The following is a 26,450-nucleotide window of genomic DNA, read 5'->3' on the forward strand; positions in this document are numbered from 1 at the left end:
TGACCTGGTCCTGTCTTTGCTTCCTGATACCTGTACCCGTTCTTGCCACGTTAGTGCTCCAGCTACCGTGTACCCTGCCCTCCAGGTGGGGTGCTCGGCCCAGTGGATCCACCTCCTGGGCCTACCAGTCCTCCCCGGCCCTCACAGTATGATCAGGCCATGGATCCCGCTGGAGCACAGGCCATGGATCCCGCTGAGACACAGAAATCAGAGCTGGCTGAGCTGCGCCAGGAGCTGGCACAACAGCGTGAAACCCTGAACCGGATGCTGAAATTCTTGGCGTCCGTGGACCACCGGTTATATACGCTGCAGACCGCCGCCTCGTCCACGCAGCAACCAGTCTCCAGGTCTGAACCAGTTTCCTCCACGACCTCGCAACTTCGCCTTGCTGCTCCGCCTCGCTACGCAGGGGATCCCAAGTCCTGCCGAGGCTTCCTGAACCAGTGCTCCCTGCACTTCCAGTTGCTCCCGCACTTGTTTGCCTCAGACCAGGCCAAGGTGGCGTTCCTGATGTCACACCTGGAAGGCGAAGCCCTGGCCTGGATTAACCCCCTGTGGGAAAATGAGGACCCGATGATCACCGACATCCAGGAGTTCCTGCAAGCTTTCCGAAGTACCTTCGATGAGCCCAGACGAACTACCGCAGTGACCTCTTCGCTTCTCTGGCTACGCCAAGGGACTCTGACCGTCGGCCAATACGCCATCCAGTTCCGCACGCTCGCCTCTGAGCTGGGCTGGAACAATGAGGCCTTGACGGCGGCCTTTTGGGAAGGTCTCTCTGGCCGCATCAAAGACGAACTAGCCGGCCGTGACGTTCCACGAACCTTGGACGCTTTGATTTCCCTGGCCACTCGGATTGACCTCCGTTTTCAGGAGCGTACCAAAGAGATAGTCCGGGAGAAGCGACCACCTTGCCACATCTTGCCCCCACAGAGGTCTGCCGTTCCCTCGTCCCTGCCTTTCCGTGACTTATCGCCAGAACCCATGCAAGTGGACCGTCTGACCCAAGCCAAGCAACGCCGTGCAGAACGGCTCGCCCGGGGCCTGTGCTTCTATTGCGGAGACGGTTCACATATGCTCCGTTCTTGCCCGGTGAAACCAGGTAGACCCCAGGTCCAAGGGATGGTGGGAACCGCCACCCTTGCCACCGAAATCCCTTTGGTTCCAGTTAAACAGACTGTCCGGGTGACGACAGAGGGGACCCGGTTTTCAGCTGAGGCCCACATCGATTCTGCGGCGGCAGGCAACTTTATCCATCAGGCCACGGTAGACAAATACCAGGTCCCTGTCACCCCGCTGAAGAAGCCTCTCTGGTTCGCCTCAGTGGACGGCAAACCGCTCTACGAACCTGTCCGGTATACCACCGAGCCCGTGAACCTCCAGGTTGGCACTTCGAATACGGAGACCATCGCCTTCTATGTGATCCCGAGGATGGCCCCTGAGCTCCTGTTGGGCCTGCCCTGGCTGAAACTCTATGACCCTGTTATTAGTTGGCGCTCTGGCGCGATTACCCACTGGAGTCCCTTGTGCCACGAAACCTGCTTGCAGCCTGTTCCTCAGCCCCTGGCACTTGACTCAGTCAAGCTGCAGGATCCTGAAGAAGAGACTACGCTATCCAGTGACGTTCCACCGTCCCAGGCATCCGAGACCTTGATTCTACCATCTTCTGGAGATGAGACTTTGATTTCACCGCCTTCTAGAGTTGAGACTTTGACTCCACCGGCTGCCCAGGATGAGACATTATCTGATACCCAGTCCGAGACGCCCGATCCGGTCGTCCAGGATTCCAGTCCTGCTTCTGACTGTCCTTCCCTTTCCGTTGCTTCCGTTGCCACTGCTCGAAAATCTTCGGTTAAGCGTGTTGCGGTCCGGAAGGGTGCATGGGGTCAGCCGTCCCTCCTTTCCTTTGCGCTGGGTTACGGTCCGTGGACTCGGTCCCGGGTGCCCCGGGGGTCCTTTGCTCGGAGAGGGGGGCTTCAAGGGGGGGGTACTGTCACGCTCCCGGTGTCCCAGCAGCGGTCCTTACCTACTAAGCCGGTCTCACCATCCAGGCTCCGCTCCGTAACCACTGAGCCAGTCACACCTGCGTCACGCCACCGCTCTGTACCCACTGATCCAGCCTCGCCAGCGTACCACCGCTCCTTCCTCACTGGTCCAGTCCACGCGTCCACCGGTCACACCTGCCATTCCCGCTCATGCTCCCCAGAGTCCTGTTCCTGGTCTCAGGAGTCTGATTCTGACTAATGTTCTGTATAGGACCGGGCCGCGCCCACTCACCTGGTCTTATAGCCCCAGCACTGCTGCAACAGGAAATGACCTGAGGCTGTGCTGAGTATATAAGACTGGCCTCTCCATGTGGGCGGGGCCTGATCATCGTTTGTGTTTCTATGCCTTGTCTTGTGAGCTAGGTGCTCAGGTCTTTGTTGCTGTTTCCTATTACTGCCTTAAAGTACGCTGTGACCTTAGTGACCTGGTCCTGTCTTTGCTTCCTGATACCTGTACCCGTTCTTGCCACGTTAGTGCTCCAGCTACCGTGTACCCTGCCCTCCAGGTGGGGTGCTCGGCCCAGTGGATCCACCTCCTGGGCCTACCAGTCCTCCCCGGCCCTCACAGTATGATCAGGCCATGGATCCCGCTGGAGCACAGGCCATGGATCCCGCTGAGACACAGAAATCAGAGCTGGCTGAGCTGCGCCAGGAGCTGGCACAACAGCGTGAAACCCTGAACCGGATGCTGAAATTCTTGGCGTCCGTGGACCACCGGTTATATACGCTGCAGACCGCCGCCTCGTCCACGCAGCAACCAGTCTCCAGGTCTGAACCAGTTTCCTCCACGACCTCGCAACTTCGCCTTGCTGCTCCGCCTCGCTACGCAGGGGATCCCAAGTCCTGCCGAGGCTTCCTGAACCAGTGCTCCCTGCACTTCCAGTTGCTCCCGCACTTGTTTGCCTCAGACCAGGCCAAGGTGGCGTTCCTGATGTCACACCTGGAAGGCGAAGCCCTGGCCTGGATTAACCCCCTGTGGGAAAATGAGGACCCGATGATCACCGACATCCAGGAGTTCCTGCAAGCTTTCCGAAGTACCTTCGATGAGCCCAGAAGAACTACCGCAGTGACCTCTTCGCTTCTCCGGCTACGCCAAGGGACTCTGACCGTCGGCCAATACGCCATCCAGTTCCGCACGCTCGCCTCTGAGCTGGGCTGGAACAATGAGGCCTTGACGGCGGCCTTTTGGGAAGGTCTCTCTGGCCGCATCAAAGACGAACTAGCCGGCCGTGACGTTCCACGAACCTTGGACGCTTTGATTTCCCTGGCCACTCGGATTGACCTCCGTTTTCAGGAGCGTACCAAAGAGATAGTCCGGGAGAAGCGACCACCTTGCCACATCTTGCCCCCACAGAGGTCTGCCGTTCCCTCGTCCCTGCCTTTCCGTGACTTATCGCCAGAACCCATGCAAGTGGACCGTCTGACCCAAGCCAAGCAACGCCGTGCAGAACGGCTCGCCCGGGGCCTGTGCTTCTATTGCGGAGACGGTTCACATATGCTCCGTTCTTGCCCGGTGAAACCAGGTAGACCCCAGGTCCAAGGGATGGTGGGAACCGCCACCCTTGCCACCGAAATCCCTTTGGTTCCAGTTAAACAGACTGTCCGGGTGACGACAGAGGGGACCCGGTTTTCAGCTGAGGCCCACATCGATTCTGCGGCGGCAGGCAACTTTATCCATCAGGCCACGGTAGACAAATACCAGGTCCCTGTCACCCCGCTGAAGAAGCCTCTCTGGTTCGCCTCAGTGGACGGCAAACCGCTCTACGAACCTGTCCGGTATACCACCGAGCCCGTGAACCTCCAGGTTGGCACTTCGAATACGGAGACCATCGCCTTCTATGTGATCCCGAGGATGGCCCCTGAGCTCCTGTTGGGCCTGCCCTGGCTGAAACTCTATGACCCTGTTATTAGTTGGCGCTCTGGCGCGATTACCCACTGGAGTCCCTTGTGCCACGAAACCTGCTTGCAGCCTGTTCCTCAGCCCCTGGCACTTGACTCAGTCAAGCTGCAGGATCCTGAAGAAGAGACTACGCTATCCAGTGACGTTCCACCGTCCCAGGCATCCGAGACCTTGATTCTACCATCTTCTGGAGATGAGACTTTGATTTCACCGCCTTCTAGAGTTGAGACTTTGACTCCACCGGCTGCCCAGGATGAGACATTATCTGATACCCAGTCCGAGACGCCCGATCCGGTCGTCCAGGATTCCAGTCCTGCTTCTGACTGTCCTTCCCTTTCCGTTGCTTCCGTTGCCACTGCTCGAAAATCTTCGGTTAAGCGTGTTGCGGTCCGGAAGGGTGCATGGGGTCAGCCGTCCCTCCTTTCCTTTGCGCTGGGTTACGGTCCGTGGACTCGGTCCCGGGTGCCCCGGGGGTCCTTTGCTCGGAGAGGGGGGCTTCAAGGGGGGGGTACTGTCACGCTCCCGGTGTCCCAGCAGCGGTCCTTACCTACTAAGCCGGTCTCACCATCCAGGCACCGCTCCGTAACCACTGAGCCAGTCACACCTGCGTCACGCCACCGCTCTGTACCCACTGATCCAGCCTCGCCAGCGTACCACCGCTCCTTCCTCACTGGTCCAGTCCACGCGTCCACCGGTCACACCTGCCATTCCCGCTCATGCTCCCCAGAGTCCTGTTCCTGGTCTCAGGAGTCTGATTCTGACTAATGTTCTGTATAGGACCGGGCCGCGCCCACTCACCTGGTCTTATAGCCCCAGCACTGCTGCAACAGGAAATGACCTGAGGCTGTGCTGAGTATATAAGACTGGCCTCTCCATGTGGGCGGGGCCTGATCATCGCTTGTGTTTCTATGCCTTGTCTTGTGAGCTAAGTGCTCAGGTCTTTGTTCCTGTTTCCTATTACTGCCTTAAAGTACGCTGTGACCTTAGTGACCTGGTCCTGTCTTTGCTTCCTGATACCTGCACCCGTTCCTGCCACGTTAGTGCTCCAGCTACCGTGTACCCTGCCCTCCAGGTGGGGTGCTCGGCCCAGTGGATCCACCTCCTGGGCCTACCAGTCCTCCCCGGCCCTAACAATATCCAAAATAAAATCCAGAAAACCAATTTATTTGCATTTTGCAGAGAGAAATAAGTATTTGATCTCCCACCAACCATTAAGTGTTCTGGCTCCTACAAACTCTTAGACACTCCTAATCCCCTCATTACCTGCATTACAGACGGCTCTTACATTGTCCCCTGCATAAAGACTCCTGTCCATAGACTCCATTAATCAGTCAGACTCCAACCTCTACAACATGGGCGACCAAAGAGCTTTCTAAGGATGTCAGGGACAAGACCATAGACCTGCACAAGGCTGGAATGGAGAAGACCATAGACCTGCACAAGGCTGGAATGGGCTGCAAAACCATAAGTAAGACACCGGGGGGAGAAGGAGAAACTGCTGGTGCAATAGTAAGAAAACAGAAGAAATATAAAATGAGTGTCAAACGACATCGATCTGGAGCTCCATGCAAAATCTCACCTCGGGGGGTCTCCAGGAACATGAGCAAGGTGAGATCAGCCTAAAACTGCACGGGGAACTTATTAATGATCTTAAGGCAGCTGGGACCACGATCACCAAGAAAACCATTGGTAACACATTACACCGTAATGGCTTAAAAATCCTCCAGTGCCCAAAAAGTCCCACTGCTCAAGAAGGCCCATGTGTAGTCGGCCCGTCTGAAGAAGGCCCATGTGCAGCCGGCCCCTCTGAAGAAGGCCCATGTGCAGCCGGCCCACCCATGTGCAGCCAGCCATCTGAAGAAGGCCCATGTGCAGCCGGCCCATCTGAAGAAGGCCCATGTGCAGCCGGCCGTCTGAAGAAGGCCCATGTGCAGCCGGCCCATCTGAAGAAGGCCCATTTGCAGCCGGCCCATCTGAAGAAGGCCCATGTGCAGCCGGCCCGTCTGAAGAAGGCCCATGTGCAGCCGGCCCATCTGAAGAAGGCCCATTTGCAGCCGGCCCATCTGAAGAAGGCCCATGTGCAGCCGGCCTGTCTGAAGAAGGCCCATGTGCAGCCAGCCCATCTGAAGAAGGCCCATTTGCAGCCGGCCCGTCTGAAGAAGGCCCATGTGCATCCGGCCCGTCTGAAGAAGGCCCATGTGCAGCCGGCCTGTCTGAAGAAGGCCCATGTGCAGCCGGCCCATCTGAAGAAGGCCCATTTGCAGCCGGCCCATCTGAAGAAGGCCTATGTGCAGCCGGCCCGTCTGAAGAAGGGCCATGTGCAGCCGGCCTGTCTGAAGAAGGCCCATGTGCAGCCGGCCCGTCTGAAGAAGGCCCATGTGCAGCCGGCCTGTCTGAAGAAGGCCCATGTGTAGCCGGCCCGTCTGAAGAAGGCCCATGTGTAGCCGGCCCGTCTGAAGAAGGCCCATGTGTAGCCGGCCCGTCTGAAGAAGGCCCATGTGCAGCTGGCTCATCTGAAGAAGGCCCATGTGCAGCCACTCCGTCTGAAGAAGGCCCATGTGCAGCCAGGCCACCTGAAGAAGGCACATGTGCAGCCGGCCCATCTGAAGAAGGCCCATGTGCAGCCGGCCCATCTGAAGAAGACCCATGTGCAGCCGGCCTGTTTGAAGAAGGCACACGTACAGCCGGCCTGTCTGAAGAAGACCCATGTGCAGCCGGCCCATCTGAAGAAGGCCCATGTGCAGCCGGCCTGTCTAAAGAAGGTGCATGTGCAGCTGGTCCATCTGAAGAAGGCCCATGTGCAGCCGGCCCGTCTGAAGAAGGCCCATGTACAGCCGACCCATCTGAAGAATGTCATGTGCAGCCGGCTGTCTGAAGAAGGCCCATGTGCAGCTGGCCGTCTGAAGAAGGCCCATGTGCAGCCGGCCCACCTGAAGAAGGTCCATGTGCAGCTGGCCGTCTGAAGAAGGCCCATGTGCAGCCGGCCCACCTGAAGAAGGTCCATGTGCAGCCGCTGCATCTGAAGAAGGCCCATGTGCAGCCGCTGCATCTGAAGAAGGCCCATGTGAGGCCAGTGCATCTGAAGAAGGACCATGTGCACCCGGCCCATCTCAAGAAGCCCATGTGCAGCCGGCCCGTCTGAAGAAGGCCCCTGTGCAGCCAGCCCATCTGAATTATGCCAATGAACACTTAGATGATTCTGAGGGTGATTGGGAGAAGGTGCTGGGGTCAGATGAGACAAAAATTGAGCTCTTTGTCATTAATACAACTCGTTATCTTTGGAGGAAGAGAAATGCTGTCTATAACCCAAAGAACCCTGTCCCCACTGTCAAGCATGGAGGTGGAAACATTATGTTTTGGGGGTGTTTATCTGCTAAGGGCACAGGACTGCTTCACCGCATCAATGGAACAATAGATGGAGCCATGTACCATAAAATCCTGAGTGACAACCTCCTTCCCTATGCCATGACATTAAAAATGGGTCGTGGCTGGGTCTTCCAGCATGACAATCACCCAAAACATACAGCCAAGGCAACAAAGGAGTGGCTCAAAAAGAAGCACTTAAGGTCATGGAGTGGCCTAGCCAGTCTCCAGACCTTAAACCCATAGAAAACCTATGGAGGAGCTGAAGCTCCGAGCTGCCAAGTGACAGCCTCAAAATCTTAATCATTTAGAGATGATCTGCAAAGAGGAGTGGAGAAAAATATCCTCCTGACGTGCGCAAACTTCATCATCAACTACAAAAAGTGCCTGACTGCAGGGCTGCCAACAAGGGGATGGCCACCAAGTATTACGTCTCATTTGCCAGAGGGATCAAATACTTATTACATTCTGCAAAATGCAAATACATTTATATAATTTATATAATGTGATTTTCTGGATTTTATTTTGGATCTTCTATCGCTCACTGTTAAAATTAACCAACCCTAAAATATTATAGATTGTGCATGTCTTTGTCAGTGGGCAAAGTTATAAAATCAGCAAGGGATCAAATACTTATTTCCTTCACTGTAAGTTTAGGACTGAGGTTTTTTTTATCCATATATAGTGTACTGTAATCTCTTGTGCAAACCCGTCACATCTGAACATGGCCTAAAAAACATGGCTCCTCTTTTTTCCAAAACAGCTCCCCTCTTGGCCACAGGCCGCCCCTGGAACTGCAGCTCCGTCTCATTAGTTTGAGTTTGGATACGTTGTACATTGTAATACGAGATACAGCCCCTAGATAAGAGCTGCTCTCCTTCTGAAACAACGCAGCCATGTTTATGTAATCGCATACACCCGCTCTAAGTACATGTCATTATCATATTAATATGCCTATTTGGTATCCCGAGAGCGCAGCAAAAAATGTGAAAAAAATCTACTAGTTTTACGACCCGTGCGAAATTGGGATTCCACGCTCTAACGAGCCTGAATGGTAGAGATATGTAATCATATATATTTAACGTGTCTGCGGAGATCCATAGAGGAGCTGCCCGGCCGGGGAACAGCCTCACCAAGGACCAGAAACCGGCAGCATCTGTTCTACAGTTTCCTGGGAAATAAGAGTCCTGTGTATGGTATAAAAATATATACTTGGTCTATATATATATATATATATATATATATATATATATATATATACACATACAGTACAGACCAAAAGTTTGGACACACCTTCTCATCTCTAGAACAACTGTTAAGAGGAGACTTTGTGCAGCAGCCTTCATGGTAAAATAGCTGCTAGGAAACCACTGCTAAGGACAGGAACAAGCAGAAGAGACTTGTTGGGGCTAAAGAACACAAGGAATGGACATTAGACCAGTGGAAATCTGTGCTTTGGTCTGATGAGTCCAAATTTGAGATCTTTGGATCCATCCACCGTGTCTTTGTAGAAAAGGTGAACGGATGGACTCTACATGGCTGGTTCCCACCATGAAGCATGGAGGAGGAGGTGAGATGGTGTGGTGGGGCTTTGCTGGTGACACTGTTGGGGATTTATTCAGAATTGAAGGCATACAGAACCAGCATGGCTACCACAGCATCTTGCAGCGGCGTGCTATTCCATCCGGTTTGTGTTTAGTTGGACCATCATTTATTTCTCAACCCCTCCAGGCTGTGTAAGGGCTATTTGTCTAAGGAGAGTGATGGGGTGCTACACCAGATGACCTGGCCTCCACAGTCACCAGACCTGAACCCAATCGAGATGGTTTGGGGTGAGCTGGACCGCAAAGTGAAGGCAAAACTGCCAACAAGTGCTAAGCATCTCTGGGAACTCCCTCAAGACTGTTGGAAAACCATTTCCGGTGACTACCTCTTGAAGATCATCAAGAGAATGCCAAGAGTCTGCAAAGCAGTAATCAAAGCAAAAGGTGGCTACTTTACATAACCTGGAATATAAGACATATTTTCAGTTGTTTCACACTTTTTTAAGTATTTCATTCCACACGTGTTACTTCATAGTTTTGATGCCTTCAATGTGAAGCTACAATTTTCAAAGTCATGAAAATAAAGAAAATGCATTGAATGAGAAGGTGTGTCCAAACTTTTGATCTGTACTGTATATATAAAAACACTAACACAACATAAAACAAAAAGGAGACAGTACCCTGAACTTATCAGCTCCTGTATGCCTGTCCTCAGGCATAAAAAAAAGACTCAAAGCATGCTGCATTTGCGTAAAAAAAACCCCAAAACATATATATATATATATATATATATATATATATATATATATATATATATATTTATTTATTTATTTATATATTTATTTTATTATTTTTATTTTTTTCATTTGTGCATCCATTTTTCAATCTATATTATGTATGGAGATTTTTTTTTCAGGTCCATTTTGGTTAGGATAAATCAAGCATTTATAAATTAATGATATTAAAGGGAATTTATCAGCAGGTTTTTTGACATCTGAGAGCAGCATGATGTAGGGGCAGAAACCCTGATTCCAGTCATGCTGAGCTGTATAACCCCGCCCATACCACTGATTGGCAGATCCCTGTGTACACTGTGTGAAAGCGTGAGGGCAAAGAGAGGCCAAGTCCTGCAGTTAATCTCCTTGATAAAACATTGATTGTATTGAAACTACAGCACATAGCCTAATAAGTTACACATCCCTGGAATCAGGCTCTCTTGCTCTATGTTATGCTGCTCTCAGAATAGATAGCAAAAACCTGCTGACAGATTCCCTTTAATTATACGCTCAGTCTGGTTGCATTGTCCCAAAAACCTATCACCACCTTTAATCTTCTAAAAAAAAACTTATGTAATCACAGTCTAAATATTCAACATAACATTTAATTCCATTATATAAAAAAAAATTCAATTGACCAGTGATATTAGGTATAAATTGTCACCCACCGTCCTCATCCGGTGCCACTAACCTCTTCTCGCCCCTTTAAATCCCTGATTAAAAATGATGAAGTATTTAGGACTTAGAAACAAGTTGGGATGAGGTTGTCTCTGGTCACGCTGTAGGGTGAGGAACTGACAGCGGGGGTTCAGTATCAGAATGGAGAGGGTCGGTGCTAGAATTAGGATAGATGGGATCTGACGAACCATGGAAATCCACCATGCAGACCCTCCCGGGACATAGATAGTGGAAGCTGTGGAACATGCGAGAGACCTTCAGCTCATATTACTATTGGTCCATCAGTGCCTTCCTCACCTTCTTGCCCGTCCCTATAGTATTAAGAGATACAATCTACTCTTTGAGTTCCAAGGTGTTTCCCCATTCCTGGTGGCCACCATACTCCTGAAAACCGGATGGTAAAAAAAATTACTTCTAATTCTGTGATGATTTGACACGTCATCATCATCATCATCATCCGGGGCCACTAACCTCTGCTCCTCACCGGACGGACATCTGATGATGACCCATGATGAAGAGAAAAGAAGAAGAACGATTGACTTATCAACATGAGATCTGACAATCAGGAGACAAATGCTGTGAAGGCATCTTAGGACATAGATGGTGGTGGGAACGGCCATAGGTATTTGGTTCTTCCCAGCCTAAAAATATCAAGCCCAAGGGTTGCTAACCTAGTAAGAAGTAAAAAAGTATATTTTTAGGCTGGAAAGGGTCCAATTATCCATGGATCTCCCCAGCCTGATAATTTCAGCCCCCAGCTGTCTGCTTTACCTTGGCCGATTATCAAAAATGGGGAGGACCCCAGGTCATATTTTTAAATTATTAAGAGTTCCGAGGTCAGAAGCCAGGAGGTAACGTATAAGGAGGTTCAGGGAGCACACAAGAGAAATGTGGTCAGGCAGAGGTCCGAGGTCAGAAGTCAGGATGTAACGTATAAGGTTCAGGGAGAAGACAGAGACGTGGTCAGGAAGAGGTCCGACTCAGAAGCCGTGAGGTAATGTATAGGGTTCCGGGAGCAGACAGAGATGTGGTCATGAAGAGGTGCGAGGTCAGAAGCCAGGAGGTAAAGTATAAGGTTTAGGGAGCAGACAGAGATGTGGTCAGGAAGAGTTCTAAGGTCAGAAGCCAGAAAGTAATGTATAAGGTTCAGGGAGCAGACAGAGACATAGTCAGGAAGAGTTCTGAGGTCAGAAGCCAGGAGGTAACGTATAGGGTTCAGGGAGCAGACAAAGACATGGTCAGGAAGAGGTCCGAGGTCAGAAGCCAAGAGCACACTGAGCAAACAGGAAGTACGACTGGCGAAGCTCAGACAGAGCAAGCCCAGTAAAGAAACAGAGCAATCACCAGGAACGAGGCGCATCTGTGAAGGGACCTCCCAAAACCAGTGTGGACCCTAGTGCTGAAAGACAACCTGTCAACAAGTGCACAAGACACATAGCAGAGCATTTTCAAATGCAAAATGCTCCGCACAGCAAAACCATGACAATAATTAAATATTATTTTTAACTGCACCAAAAACCTGATACAATATACGGAACAAGAAATGGTTTTGTAAAACGCCATTCACATGTGGCAAGACAGAAATCTGGCAGAGCACACGTGCACGGGGGTCCTTAGGAGAGTGCACAGGGGTCCCGAGGAGCAAAAACGCTTCAATGTGTATCTAGTACAGAACAGGTGATGAATTTATGATGCATGATATGTGGGCTGAATATGTACAGCGAGGTATATGGCATATAAAGGATGTGGTCATGGACAATAACGCAAGATATGTATTTGTGACCATTGGGGGAATGATTGGTAAGTGAGTACACCCTATACTACAAGGTACATGTGATCAGGTAGTATATAGCAGTGTGTGTAGGAGACGTGATCTTTCCTGTACAGCTCGGTATGTAGGGCAGCAATTACCTTCATCTCGATGACTGTCTGCAGAGCTTTGGTCTTGGCCGATTCGGACTGGAGTTGATTCCGTCGGTGCAGCTCCTGCGGAGGAACACGGTAGAAGTAAGCCTGGCGACTCATACTTTCATTTTATTTCCAAAATGTAATAAATAAATAAACAACAAAAATGTAAAAAAATAAAAAATAAAAATAGCCTGGAAGCTAATTTGTTAAAGCAAATGTAAGAGTCTACAGGTCCAGGAGTCTGCAGCAGTCACTGTCTTGTGTTACAGCCAATGCATGAATTAATGCTGGAAGTGTCGTCAATTATTAATGCTCACCATTGCCAAGGTAGCAAGCTACGTCTTAATAATAACAGCGCGGCACTGCAGTTGTCCTATTGATGTCATTATCTTATTTTTTTTTTTTTTCTTTGAATAACCTAGAAAGTGGAAACAAGCTATTTAAAGCTCTGGTCAGTGATGTGGGTATGAATTAAGAGCATAGCAATAGGGGATGGAGGGATGGCGGACGCACCTAGGTACTAGTTCCTGAGAGAACCCACAGGCCCCTCTGCCACATAACAAGGCCCCTCTGCCACATACCATGCCACTGGTATTAATGGTAGATGGGCAACTCTGTTGTAGATGTGCCCTGGAGCCCAAGGGTCATGAGTGTGCTGCGTCCTGATGTTACCTCTGGGAGACCTGGGGTCAGGAGGTCTCAGAATTTAATCGATCTTAGGCCCTCTGTAGAGCTCACTTGACTGTTGTCTTGCTGATGAACTTTCCTTTCTATGCTGAAGGGGTTAAAGACCCCTTCACTGCTGGCTAAGAATTCTCAGCTGCAGCTTATGATTACCTCCCCTTTTCCTATATTTACCCTCCCCGGGCTTCACTCCATGCTGGATATTGAATTTCTATTCTGAGCACGGTGAAGGAGTTCATTTCTGTAAGGCCTCAGTTCCACTTGTGCATAGCTTCTGATGCGTAATCATTGGAAGCGATAAGCTAATGACCCTGTGCTGCGAGTGTCAGCCGAGGGTCATGCGACTGTGATGCGATCTTGCAATCGGATCACAGCTGCGGAGAAGAGGGGGGAGCACTTTCTCCCTGTTCTCCACGGCCTGTCTCTGTGTACATTGCAACAAAGAATTAATCCTTCACTACCAGGGTTTACCTTTCATGGTTGGGTGGCCAGAGGGAAGCTGCTCCAAAATCCAAAAATCAAACATGCTCAGTGGGGCACATTTCAAAGGAGGCAGATATCCAGCAAGTAATCCACAGAAGAAAAAAAGTGGCTCCACTCCAAGGTCCGTGCAAAAAATTTTTAATACAAAAAGGACCCGTTGAAGCGCATGGTTAGCACGAAACAGCCGTAGTCCTGGGAGAGCTTGCACCCAGCTCTGCCACTGTCTTTTTTATGTACACATTTTTGTATTAAAAAATCTTTTGCACGGACCTTGGAGTAGAGCCAGTTGTTCTTCTTCTGTGGATTACACTTTGTACATTGCAGTCGGATGACATCTGAGTGCAGTGCGATGTTTCACAAACACCCATAGACTTGTATGGGTGTGTGTGAGCCGAGATTCGCTGCCAAACGCAGCATGCTGCAATTAATTTCTCATGCCAATATGGCATGAGAAATCAATCGCAGATAGACACTGTCCCATAGTTTTGAACTGGTGCAAGTGCAATCCAAGGATTTATCGGTTGCACTCGTCTGTGCAAGACACAAGTGAGCAGAGGTGTCGTTCTATTAGCAGCAGCTAAGCTACCTTCTGGAGAAGATCTTGGAGCCCTTGAATATCTGTGGCCTTGCCTGAGATCCCTGAGTGTTTCCTTGTTCTCCTGCCCGTTCACTGCCTTGGTGACATGTAGGCCAGTCTTTTCCAGGAACCTACAAGGTATGAGACCCAGGCATCTCTACCTTCAGGAGTAATCTTGAGGACAGGGATTAGCCTGGGGATCCCTAGCTTGAGGGACAGATCAGGTGCACACTGTCCCAGCCATCTAACATTCTCGGCCGTTACATTAAGTACTTAAAACTCCACCTCTGGTATAAAGATATCGTCAATGAACAGTACATAAAAATATAAAAAATAAAAAATTTGTTTCAATTTTTTAGCATACATCTAATGAAGTGTTGGAGTTTACTTTTGCATCACAAGGTCAGAATGTTGGGGGGTGTAGACCCCACGGCTTCACAATATTAGTATTTCTGTACAACTCCGCATTATGGGGATATACTCTGCCAGAGGTATTCAGATTCTGTATGAATACTGCAGAAAGAAGAATCTATGTGTAAGCCAAAATAATGGGTACAGTATAACGTCTCTCAATCATAATACAGTCACACGCACGTCTGCCATATGCTTCATTAAGGCCTGTTGCAGATTTCAGCTTTCAGCAGCACGCAGACACTGATGGAGAATTAAAGGGAACCTGTCACTAGATTTGGCGACTATAAGCTGTGGTCACCACCAGTCAGTTCTGATATACAGCGTTCTAGAATACTGTATATAAGAGCCCAGACTACTGTGTAGAATGTAAAAATCACTTTTATAATACTCAGCTGGGGGCGGTTCAGTCTGATGGGTGTTGCTGCTCTCTGGTCCAACGCCGCCTCTATCCGGTATGGCACCTCGTCTCTGTGGTGATAGCCATCCTCCTTCTTCTGAGGCTCACGTGCATGATGCCTCCTACGTCACCCACCCACACCCACAGACATTGAGGACCTGCACGGGGGTACTTTGATCTGCCCTGTAGTGTCCATGCACTGGCGGTCTTTACCCTTTCCTCGCGCATGATCTGCTCTCAGCAGGGTAGATCAAAATGTGCCTGGGCAGGACTGCAATGTCGGTTTGAGTGGATGACGTAGACGCGTCATCCACACTGGGCTGGGAAGAAGGAGGATGGAGATTGCAGCAGAGAGGAAGTGCCGGACCGGAGAGCAGCGACACCCATCAGATTGGAGAGCAGTGACACCCATCGGACCGGAGAGCAGCAACACCCATCGGACTGGAGAGTAGCGACACCAATCGGACCGGAGAGCAGCGACATCAATCGGACCGGAGAGCAGCGACACCCATTGGACCGGAGAGCAGCGACACGCATCGGACCGGAGAGCAGCGACAGCCATCAGACCAGAGAGCAGCGACACTCATCGGACTGGAGAGCAGCGACACCTGTCGGACTGGAGAGCAGCAACACTCATCGGACTGGAGAGTAGCGACACCAATCGGACCAGAGAGTAGCGACACCAATCGGACAAAAGAGCAGCGACACCAATCGGACCGGAGAGCAGCGACACGCATCGGACCGGAGAGCAGCGACAGCCATCGGACCGGAGAGCAGCGAAACCCATCGGACCAGAGAGTAGCGAAATCCATCGGACCGGAGATCAGCAACACAAATCGGACCGGAGAGCAGCGATACCCATCGGACCGGAGAGCAACGGCACCGATCGGACCGGAGAGCAGTGACACCCATCGGACTGGACCGCCCGCTAGGTGAGTATTTAAAAAGTGTTTTTTTACATTTTACAGCAGGGTCTGGGCTCTTATATACAGTATTCTGGAATGCAGTGTGTAAGAGCTCACTGGTGCGGGCTGCAGCTTATAGGGGCCAAATCTGGTGACAGGTTCCCTTTAACTGTTTTACTTGGAACACACATTATGTTTATCATCACAACATAAAGGATAACAAGAAAGAACTGACATGAAAAACCTGAGATCAGACTAAATAATCTAACAGTTCACAAAGCGACATCTTCAGCCCCTTCAAGATCCTCCACAGTAGAAGCCTGCAGCTGTTGAAACCACCAACAAATCAAATATTCATTCCATTGGTTGTGACAGGAACCTTGCCTATTCAAGTCCAAAAGTGCCATAAATGGAGGAAGAGTCCGACTGTTTCTAGAAGTTCACATGTTGGAGTTTTGGATTGATAGCCACAGAAGGAGGATCATGGTTCTGTACAAAGAAAGGTAAGTTAGCTTGGCCCAAAAGAGACTGGACAGAGCGGCAGGCGCCATGCTCAATCACTGCTCTATTCCTACTTTGCACCGTGGTCAGGCAGTGAGGAGGAGCTGAGAGCTCCATGTTAGTGATCGGTGGGAGCTCCAGTACTATGACCCCAGGAAATCAGACATTTCTATCCTATCCTGAGGATAGATGATAACAGTCTATTGTGAATCACAGTTTTGACTGTGCACAAGTACCAACAAGGAAAGAACGGAGACTTTCCTAACCGTGCCTGCATGGAGCATCATAGTCACAACATGTCTCTTGAAATTAAGTTTTATTTAAGTATATGCAGTGGAGGTGGCCCCTAATTCTGCAGTACTTTTTGGTCTTTGTAGTGAATGCTCCACAACCCTTCTTTTTTCTTGTTGATTGGGCATAATATTATGTAGGTATAAGGTGGGTATAAATAGACCCACCAAAAATGTGATAGGGCAGAGTAAATGAGCAAATGAAAACACTTGTTGACCATGAAGCAAAAAGAATAGAGGAAAGGTGAAAGGCAATCAGTAGTTGGACAGGGATTGACCATGTTGTAGCTCAGAACAAGATCATGCAGCAGAAAGTCACCGGATAGAATCCCAAGTTATGATAGTACCCCACTTCTTCTATGAGGGGCCACTGGACCTTCAGAGACTCCCATCCTTTGATATCATTGACAGAAGTCTCCCAAATGAAGATCTTCCCCATTAACCCCAGAGATATTTTCCTGACCATAACACTTCCATTTGACGACGTATTGCATCTGGTATCTGATACGCCTGGAGCCAAGAACTTGTTGCACCTTGTACTCCCGATTGTTATGAACTGGTAACCATGGATGATCACAAAAAATACCATTAATGAGGAAAAAACAAAACCACAGGAGTAGTGTGAAACTAAGCTGACCGCAATCCCCAATGTATCGGACAGCACTAGAAGTAGCAGTGGGATGTTCCTAGCACACCTAAACACATCGTCACTGCCGGAGAAACTAGCTACACCTCAATGATAGAAATGAGGAATCCTAACTTGCCTCGGAGCAGTCCCCAAAGAAATAGCAAGCCCCCAACATGTAACGACGGTGATGTAAGAAAACACTATACACAGAAAATATTGATTAGCAAAGGTGAGGCCCGACTTACTAGATACAACAGGACAGGAAAGATAATTGATTGCGGTCAGCAAAAAACCCTGCAAAAAATACCAAAGTCATGATAGAAAAAAAGTCCTAAGACTAATTATCCAAACATGAACAGGGAGCAAGCTCCCTTTCTTGCTGGAGGAACTGCCCTGCTCACAAAAGCAGAGAGACAGATCCTCACATACAAGAAACCAAAGACAGAACAAAATGGAATAAGCAGAAACACCCATAAGTGCAATTCCAGCAATTAAGTACAGAAACTAGCAAACTTATCTGGAGTAGATTCAGGCACAGAATAACTGGGAGAAACTGAAGGGAAAACTCACAGCCATTTTCAGAAGCAGCAGGAAACATTCATACACCGGCGGCCACCAGGCAGAAATTGCCCTCCTAAATACACTAGGCTGATCTGCAATAGGACTTCTTGGATTCCTAATTAATTCCAACACCTGTTTGAGTCACAGATTCAGACTCAGCTTCATTACCATTCCAGGCCACCAAAGGGATCTCCACACAAGCACCCACTCGGATGACATTCACAAAACCAGATGCTCCTCCAAATTCATTTCAATCATCTCCCGAGGACCAAGTGTCCTCACAAACCTCTTAAGATGTGAAGAATGGAAGGAGTTATTGATCTTCTAGGCCACAGGGAGTTGGAGTTTCACCATCACATGATTCAAAATTGTAATAATCTTATAAGGACTAACGTATTTAAGAGCAAAAAAAAAAATAGGAGCAAAGGTTAAATACAATCAACAATTGACCATGCTGTGGCTCAGCAGAGAAAGAAGCCAACTACTCAGCAGAAGGTCACAATATCGAATCCCGAGGCATGATAGGTATCCTATCCAGGTACCCAAAACCTTCCATGGAGTGATGTATATTCAACCTTATTGTCCTAAGTGCCTCAAGAAAGCAAAAATTATCCCTGCACACACCAATAGAGATGAGAGTGGCACTCACGTGAGCAAAGAGACGTGAGTTACATATTAAAAGTATCACGTGTATACGAACAGGTTCAGGGTTAGTTCTCCCCTTACCATCTAGATCATGCACTTTAAACTTTTTTTCCTTTTAGCACTGGTGGGGTTAATGCACTTTCTTTTGCAGCAGCAAACAGGTTCAGCTGGCGGCACTTAGCAATTGCCGGGTGGGATATAGTCCTCTGCTTCCTGGAGTTGTTGTTGGTTATTCATTCAGTTGGAGATAGCCAGGGAGCAGAGTGGACATGTCTTGATTATTGTAAGTGGTTTCTTCTACCTCCTTTTTTGTTGTACCCTTACCCTTACTTCTTGGTCATCCCCTGCTGTAGGTTATTGGTGTGCATAGGTTTGTGTTTACCCCCATCTGTTTCTGTGTTGGCGGGTTGCTGAGACCTGTTCGGGTCTATCCCCTGGGTGGGGAGGACTTAGTTGTTAGGGCCTAGAGAGGAGACAGGGCTATGTTGGAGGCTCAAACCTGACTACCTCTAAGTCTACAGTTGGGATAAGGGACAGCGCAAGGTCCCCAGACTTAGGGTCAGTCCAGGAGCTCCAGTTCCATCTATACTATCCCATTACAAAAGGCTTGTAATCCACATGTGGCTCATAAGCTACTGGTTGGGTACCTCTGCCCTATACCATATTCGAGGATGAGTCATTTTGACACAGGGTCTTTCACTTGTATTTACAGAGAGGACACTAAAAATGTTTGGGACTAAAATAAAGTTTTAAGATAATTCTGACACTTGGATATTTGCAATGGATTTATACTTGACTTTTGCACGTAATCAGGATGATTAATACATCTTCTAACCACCCAAGATTAATGCAAAAGGAAAAAACTTGAAACACCTTATAGGTTAAATAGAGAAAGCCATCATATGTAGCAAAGATTAGGGGCTGCTTAAGTGGAGTGGTCTCCGGAGATATGGCGAAGTACAACCATGCTACCCAATACTTTCCTGTATATCTTATTGGTTCCATCTGCTACTGGCTGGCTCGGAGTTCTCCACCTTGTGTGTAAGCCGGTGACGCCGCGCGCATACTTTAGGGGCTCTCCCGAGATTGGATTTCAGTGCTCTCAGCACATGGATGATGTGTGGAATTTCTGATTGTCCGAGCTCACACACTGATCTCTTGTTTGAAGGACTGGAAGCCAAACTAACATAAACAGCTTCTCCCCGTCCACTTACCAGTTTCCAAATGTCACTCTAATCAGCGAGATCCGCAACTGTGATGGGGAAATCCCTAAGAAAATAACCACGTGAATGGAACATCGGCATCAGACCGGCTAGCCACTTCTCAAAACGTTGGGACTTGGCTACTTAAGAGTTGACACATTCCTACACCAACGCTTCAAGAGTCAAGACTTGAGTCTTACGGGAATCTGATTTTCACCGGATCGGCCATATCGTTAAAGCTTAGATTCATAAGTTGAAACATTTTTGGGGATCGGAGAAGACAAATGTGGCCCTACTGATCAGAATATAGTGCAGGGAAACAGGTCAACAAGATTCTGCAAAAATCCAGACGTTCTAGACATAAATGGACACATTTATTCTTGTCGATAGATTCTGTCGTCTCCGCTCTGTTTGTGAACCCCAACATAACGCTTGACTCGCTGCCGGTGGAAATGATTGCATCAATATTTTAGCATCTCTTGGTAGTAACAAGGGCACATTAGGTGTGGACTGCACACGTTGCATATTTAATGGAAATGATGTATTGTCCTATAAAATATTATATTACGGTAAAAGCAAAGTACACGGCACTGTGACGGCACGCCGGTGAGGTACGTTATCAAGATATCAGAATGTAAAAATGAATGTAAGGGCAGTGGTGCGGGGTTATCGTAGGGTTCAGAGTATATTCAGATAATCGAGGAATAATCATCTATTCAGAGACAATCCCTGTCAGATGCAAAGTAACCCAGCAATCGCCTGATCGACACAAGCTTAGTTCCCTTTGTAATGGCTTTTAAGAGAGGAAGTTGTAGGTATCACAACCTGTAGAATTAGCAGACGGCTTCATGTTTGCCCTTCCACTGTTAAGGTGGCTTTACACACTGCAACATCGCAAACGACATCGCTGTAACGTCACCGGTTTTGTGACGCAATAGCGACCTCCCCAGCGACATTGCAGTGTGTGAAACACATCAGCTCCCGGCCCTTGCTGTGACGTTGCTGATCGCTACAAATCGTTCAGGACCATTCTTTGGTCCTTTGTTTCCCGCTGTGCAGCATGATCGCTAGAAAGTCTCAGTGTGTAAAGGGGCCTTTAGGGCTAATGGACAGGGATTGTCTAGATAAAACAATGGCATTAAAGAGGATGATCAGGATTAAGAAAAAAATACTGGCTGTGCCTGAAATGTACTGTATCAGCTTGATAAAATAACCATTATGTTACACACTTGTCCCTGATACAGGCTTTGATGCCTGCAGCTTCTAGTACCTCTGCTACCAGTCTCCTGTCTGCCTGTTGCTTCCAGTACCTCTGCTACCTGTCTCCTGTCTGCCTGCAGCTTCTAGTACCTCTGCTACCAGTCTCCTGTCTGCCTGTTGCTTCCAGTACCTCTGCTACCTGTCTCCTGTCTGCCTGCAGCTTCTAGTACCTCTGCTACCAGTCTCCTGTCTGCCTGTTGCTCCCAGTACCTCTGCTACCAGTCTCCTGTCTGCCTACAGTTTTCAGTACCTCTGATACCATTTTCATGTCTGCCTACAGCCTACAGTACCTCTGCTACCAGTCTCCTTTCTGCCTGTTGCTTCCAGTACCTCTTCTACCAGTCTGTTGTCTGCCAACGGCCTACAGTACCTCTGATACCAGTCTCCTGTCTGCCTGTGGCTTCCAGTACCTCTGCTACTGGTCTCCTGTCTGCCTGCTGCTTCTAGTACTTCTGCTACCAGTCTCATGTCTGTCTGCTGCTTCTACTGGTCTCCTGTTTGCCTGCTGCTTCCAGTACCTCTGCTACCAGTCTCCTGTCTGCCTGTGGCTTCCAGTACCTCTGCTACCAGTCTCCTGCCTGCCTGTGGTTTCCAGTACTTCTCTTGCCGGTCTCCTGTCTGCCTGCAGCTTTACATACCTCTTCTACCTGTATCCTACTTGCCTCAACTACCTGCTGCACAGACGCACATGTTCAATGTAGCATAAATGATTATATCAAATCCATTAATCCCTAGTGCCCTAAATAGTCGCCCTCCACTCATGCAAATATCATCACTAAGGCCATTGATTGGCAGCAGCAATAACATTAATGAAGGATATGATGTTACTGCTGCTGGACCAGCAGGAATCCTTATAGATGCAGCTAGCTTTTTTTTTCAAATACTGGACAATTCCTTTAAATCATTTGTTTCACCAGGATTAGTGCCTGTGACAACATCAAGGGCTAATAATATGAATAAACACAGGGCATAAAGAAGGGCGAGAATGTTCACCAATTTAGGAAAAATATTCATAATAGATGTTTAAATTTTTAGGAAAATATCTCATTTTCTTATCAGACCGATGGGTTTCCGAATTTTGTCTTTTTTATGTAAATGGTTTTAAACACAGTTGGAATAGAGAAAAGTATTATTATTATTATTTATTATTATAGCGCCATTTATTCCATGGCGCTTTACAAGTGAAAGAGGGTATACGTACAACAATCATTAACAGTACATAACAGACTGGTACAGGAGGAGAGAGGACCCTGCCCGCGAGGGCTCACAGTCTACAGGAGGAGAGAGGACCCTGCCCGCGAGGGCTCATAGTCTACAGGGGAGAGAGGACCCTGCCCGCGAGGGCTCACAGTCTACAGGAGGAGAGAGGACCCTGCCCGCGAGGGCTCACAGTCTACAGGAGGAGAGAGGACCCTGCCCGCGAGGGCTCACAGTCTACAGGAGAAGAGAGGACCCTGCCCGCGAGGGCTCACAGTCTACAGGAGGAGAGAGGACCCTGCCCGCAAGGGCTCACAGTCTACAGGGGATGGGTGATGGTACAATAGGTGAGGACAGAGCTGGTTGCGCAGTGGTCTACTGGACTGAGGGCTATTGTAGGTTGTAGGCTTGTTGGAAGAGGTGGGTCTTGAGGTTCCTCTTGAAGCTTTCCACGGTAGTGGAGAGTCTGATGTGCTGAGGTAGAGCATTCCAGAGTATGGGGGAGGCACGGGAGAAATCTTGTACGCGATTGTGGGAAGAGGAGATAAGAGAGGAGCAGAGAAGGAGTATCTAAAAGTATCTAAAGACAAAGGATGAATCCCACATAAATCCACCGTTATGTATGTAAATCTGAGGGCATGTTCCCACCAGGCAGATTTACAGCATTGCATCCGTCCTGTAGGTAAATGGAGCCACTTTCCAACATGGCTTTACTTTTCTACTTGGAGTCGGCAATTTATCAGCTGGTTTGTAGATTGCAGGATGTGTTGACTTTGCCGAAGGTTGCACAACATGTGTGTGTATATGAGGTCAGCGGTAATGGCCGGACATTACTGGAACATTCCCTGACAATGATTTTCCCATAACAAGGTTGCACATTGGTGGCGGAGTATATAACTAGCCCCATTAATATTAAGTGGTAGAAAGACGCGGTGCTGGAGGGGATTCATAATCTCATTGCTCTTCCACTTAGTAGCTTGGAGTCACCACTGGGAATCAGCTCGGAAGTGACTTTATACCCAACAGATGCCAAACCGCAAAATCCTCCTGATATTGTAATAAAAGCATCAAAAGCCGAAATATCAACTGGATTGGAAATTCATTCTTCCATCTATATTTATGTGTCAAATGTTAAAAAAAATTAATGCAAAACCCCCCCCTAAATTTTCAGCAAGATCCTTTATACAAATACATCAAACATGCAAGAAATAAATGGGGCTGCACCAATATAGTAAAGTTACCTCTGCTCTAGAAACTGCTGCAACACGATGAAACTTTATTAAAGGGGTTGTCTGGGAAAAGGGAACAGCGCCACCCATGGGCTGTGGCTGGTATCTGCTATTGCAGCCTCTTAATGTTTAAGCTGAAGAGTATGAGCGGCACCATGAAAGAAACTATGAAGTATCGTACTTTTCATTTTATAAGACACGCCTGATTATAAGACGCATCCCAAATTTAGAGAGAAAAAGGGGAAAACAATGATGTCCGTCTTATAATTCGGTGGTGTATTACCGGAGGGGAGGTGACAGCAGCGGTGGAGCAGGGTCACAGGAGGTAGGGGCGGTGGGGCTGGCAGTGCACTGCAGCAGGTGTCCCATATGCTCTCTGCGGGCACTGTGAGGGAGGAGGAGCATCCAGAAGTTGTCAGTAGTGCTGACTTCAAAGAAATGGCGCCCGGAGTCGGCGCGTGCACAGATGGAGCTCTAGGCTCAATGACAAGCTAAGATCTCATCTGCGCACACGCCACCTCCGGGCACCATTTTCCTTAAATCCACTGCAGGGAACCAATGGGCCAGAGGCGGCGCGTGCGTAGATGAGATCTTGAGCCGATAGCTCCATCTGTGCACACCCCGACTCCGGGTGTGATTTTTTGAAGCCCGCACTGCTGAAATTTCAGAATGGCGGACACTGTCTGACCACCTGCAATAAGCCCGCAACACAGCGTCCATGGCCCGCAGCATCTCCCCTGCCTTCTGTGACCCCTCTCCACCATCATCGGTAAGCTACATTCGGATTATAAGATGCACCCCCTCATTTTCCTTCCAAATTTATGGAAGGAAAAGTGCGTCTTATAATCCGAAAAATACGGTAAATTGAATAATACCAATATCACTCTTTTGTCTCAGCTCCAGAGTCGGGCTTCGCTCCCTTCTGAAATGTCTACAGTGCTGGCCAAAAGTATTGGCACCCCTGCAATTCTGTCAGAGAATACTCAGTTTCTTCCTGAAAATGATTGCAATCTCAAATTCTTTGGTATTATTATCTTCATTTAATTTGTCTTCAATGAAAAAAAAAAAAAATTGTCAAAAAGCCAAATTGGATATAATTCCACACCAAACATAAAAAAGTGGGTGGACAAAAGTATTGGCACTGTTTGAAAAATCCTGTGCTGCTTCTGTAATTTGTGTAATAACAGCGCCTGTAACTTACCTGTGGCACCTAACAGGTGCTGACAATAATAAATCACACTTGCAGCAGTTGACATGGATTAAAGTTGACTCAACCTCTGTCCTGTGTCCTTGTGTGCACCACATTGAGCACGGAGAAAAGAAAGACCAAAGAACTGTCTGAGGACTTGAGAATCCATATTGTGGGGAAGTATGAGCAATCTCAAGGCTACAAGTCCATCTCCAAAGACCTGAAAGTTCCTGTGTCTACGGTGCGCAGTGTCATCAAGAAGCTTAAAGCCCATGGCACTGTGGCTAACCTCCCTAGATAAGGAAGGAAAAGAAAAATTGACGAGAGATTTCAACGCAAGATTGTGCGGATGGTGGATAAAGAACCTCGACTAACATCCAAACAATTTCAAGCTGCCCTGCAGTCCGAGGGTGCAACAGTGTCAACCCGTACTATCCGTCTGCGTCTGAATGAAAAGGGACTGTATGGTATGATACCCAGGAAGACCCCACTTCTTACCCCAAGACATAAAAAAGCCAGGCTGGAGTTTGCCAAAACTTACCTGAGAAAGCCTAAAATGTTTTGGAAGAATGTTCTCTGGTCAGATGAGACAAAAGTAGAGCTTTTTGGGAAAAGCCATCAACATAGAGTTTACAGGGAAAAAACAGAGGCATTCAAAGAAAAGAATACGGTCCCTACAGTCAAACATGGCGGAGTTCCCTGATGTTTTGGGGTTGCTTTGCTGCCTCTGGCACTGGACTGCTTGACCGTGTGCATGGCATTATGAAGTCTGAAGACTACCAACAAATTTTGCAGCATAATGTAGGCCTCCCTCAGAGGTCATGGGTCTTCCAGGAGGACAATGACCCAAAACACACTTCAAAAAGCACTAGAAAATGGTTTGAGAGAAAGCACTGGAGACTACTAAAGTGGCCAGCAATGAGTCCAGACCTGAACCCCATAGAAGACCTGTGGAGAGATCTCAGAATGGCAGTTTGGAGAAGGCCCCCTTCAAATCTCAGGGACCTGGAGCAGTTTGCCAAAGAAGAATGGTCTAAAATTCCAGCAGAGCATTGTAAGGAACTCATTGATGGTTACCGGAAGCGGTTGTTCGCAGTTATTTTGGCTAAAGGTTGTGCAACCAAGTATTAGGCTAAGGGTGCCAATACTTTGGTCTGGCCCAATTTTTGGAGTTTTGTGTGAAATGATCAATGATTTGATTTTTGTTTCATTCTCTTTTGTGTTTTTTCATTGCAAGCAAAATAAATGAAGATAATAATACCAAAGAATTTGTGATTGCACAAGAAGAAACTGAGTATTATCTGACAGAATTGCAGGGGTGCCAATACTTTTGGCCAGCACTGTATAGACCTTTGCTGTGCTCCAAATTACAAGTCACTCAGAAAAATCTAGTGACATCATCACTCATAGCCTTTTAAGGCTGCCTTGACACAGATGTGTCTGAGTATTATGTAAGCCTTGTCTTTGTCACCTTTATGTTTGTCCCATCAGTTTACATAGCTGGTGTCACCTCCTCAAACACCTGCTTTCTTTCACAATCTACATTTGTTTCCTGTCTGAGATCTGCACTTAACCCTTCATCTGCTGTAAGTATAATGATTTCTTTTGTATATACTAATTATATTACTATCACTATTGCAACAGAGTCTTCTCCATAAATAAGTTTGTTTTTTAATGGTTTGCTTATCAACCCTTCGTCTGCTGTAAGCATAATGATTAGGGATGATTGAATACCTCAAATATTCGGCTTCGCGAATATTTTCCAAATAGGTTGCCACTATTCGACTATTCGCAAATATTCGATGCGCAATGTAAGTCTATGAGAAACCCGAATAACAACTATTCGGAACTATTCAGGCTTCCCATAGATTTATATTGCACATCGAATATTCGCATAACGGCGACCTATTCGGAAAATATTCGCGAAGCAGAATATTTGAGGTATTCAATCATCCCTAATAATGATCAATTTTGTATAGATTATTTATATACTATCACTATTGCAAGTGTCTTCCCCATAAACAAGTTTGCTTGTTCACTGATTCTTTATCAACCCTTCATCTGCTGTAAGCAT

The 26,450-nt window shown here is 48.1% G+C and overlaps 1 protein-coding gene across 8 annotated transcripts in view; it reads right to left on the minus strand.

The window, feature by feature from the left end:
* Positions 1–26,450, minus strand: part of ERC2 (ELKS/RAB6-interacting/CAST family member 2) — a 1,225,588-nt gene that overhangs the window by 951,780 nt on the left and 247,358 nt on the right. For all 8 annotated transcript variants that reach the window (XM_075321314.1, XM_075321312.1, XM_075321310.1 and 5 more), the window contains one exon: positions 12,218–12,292. In XM_075321314.1, coding sequence (XP_075177429.1) covers positions 12,218–12,292 — 75 coding nt within the window. The remainder of the gene's footprint in view (positions 1–12,217; positions 12,293–26,450) is intronic.

Source organism: Anomaloglossus baeobatrachus, chromosome 8 (assembly GCF_048569485.1).
Source record: "Anomaloglossus baeobatrachus isolate aAnoBae1 chromosome 8, aAnoBae1.hap1, whole genome shotgun sequence".
Lineage (NCBI taxonomy): Eukaryota > Metazoa > Chordata > Amphibia > Anura > Aromobatidae > Anomaloglossus > Anomaloglossus baeobatrachus.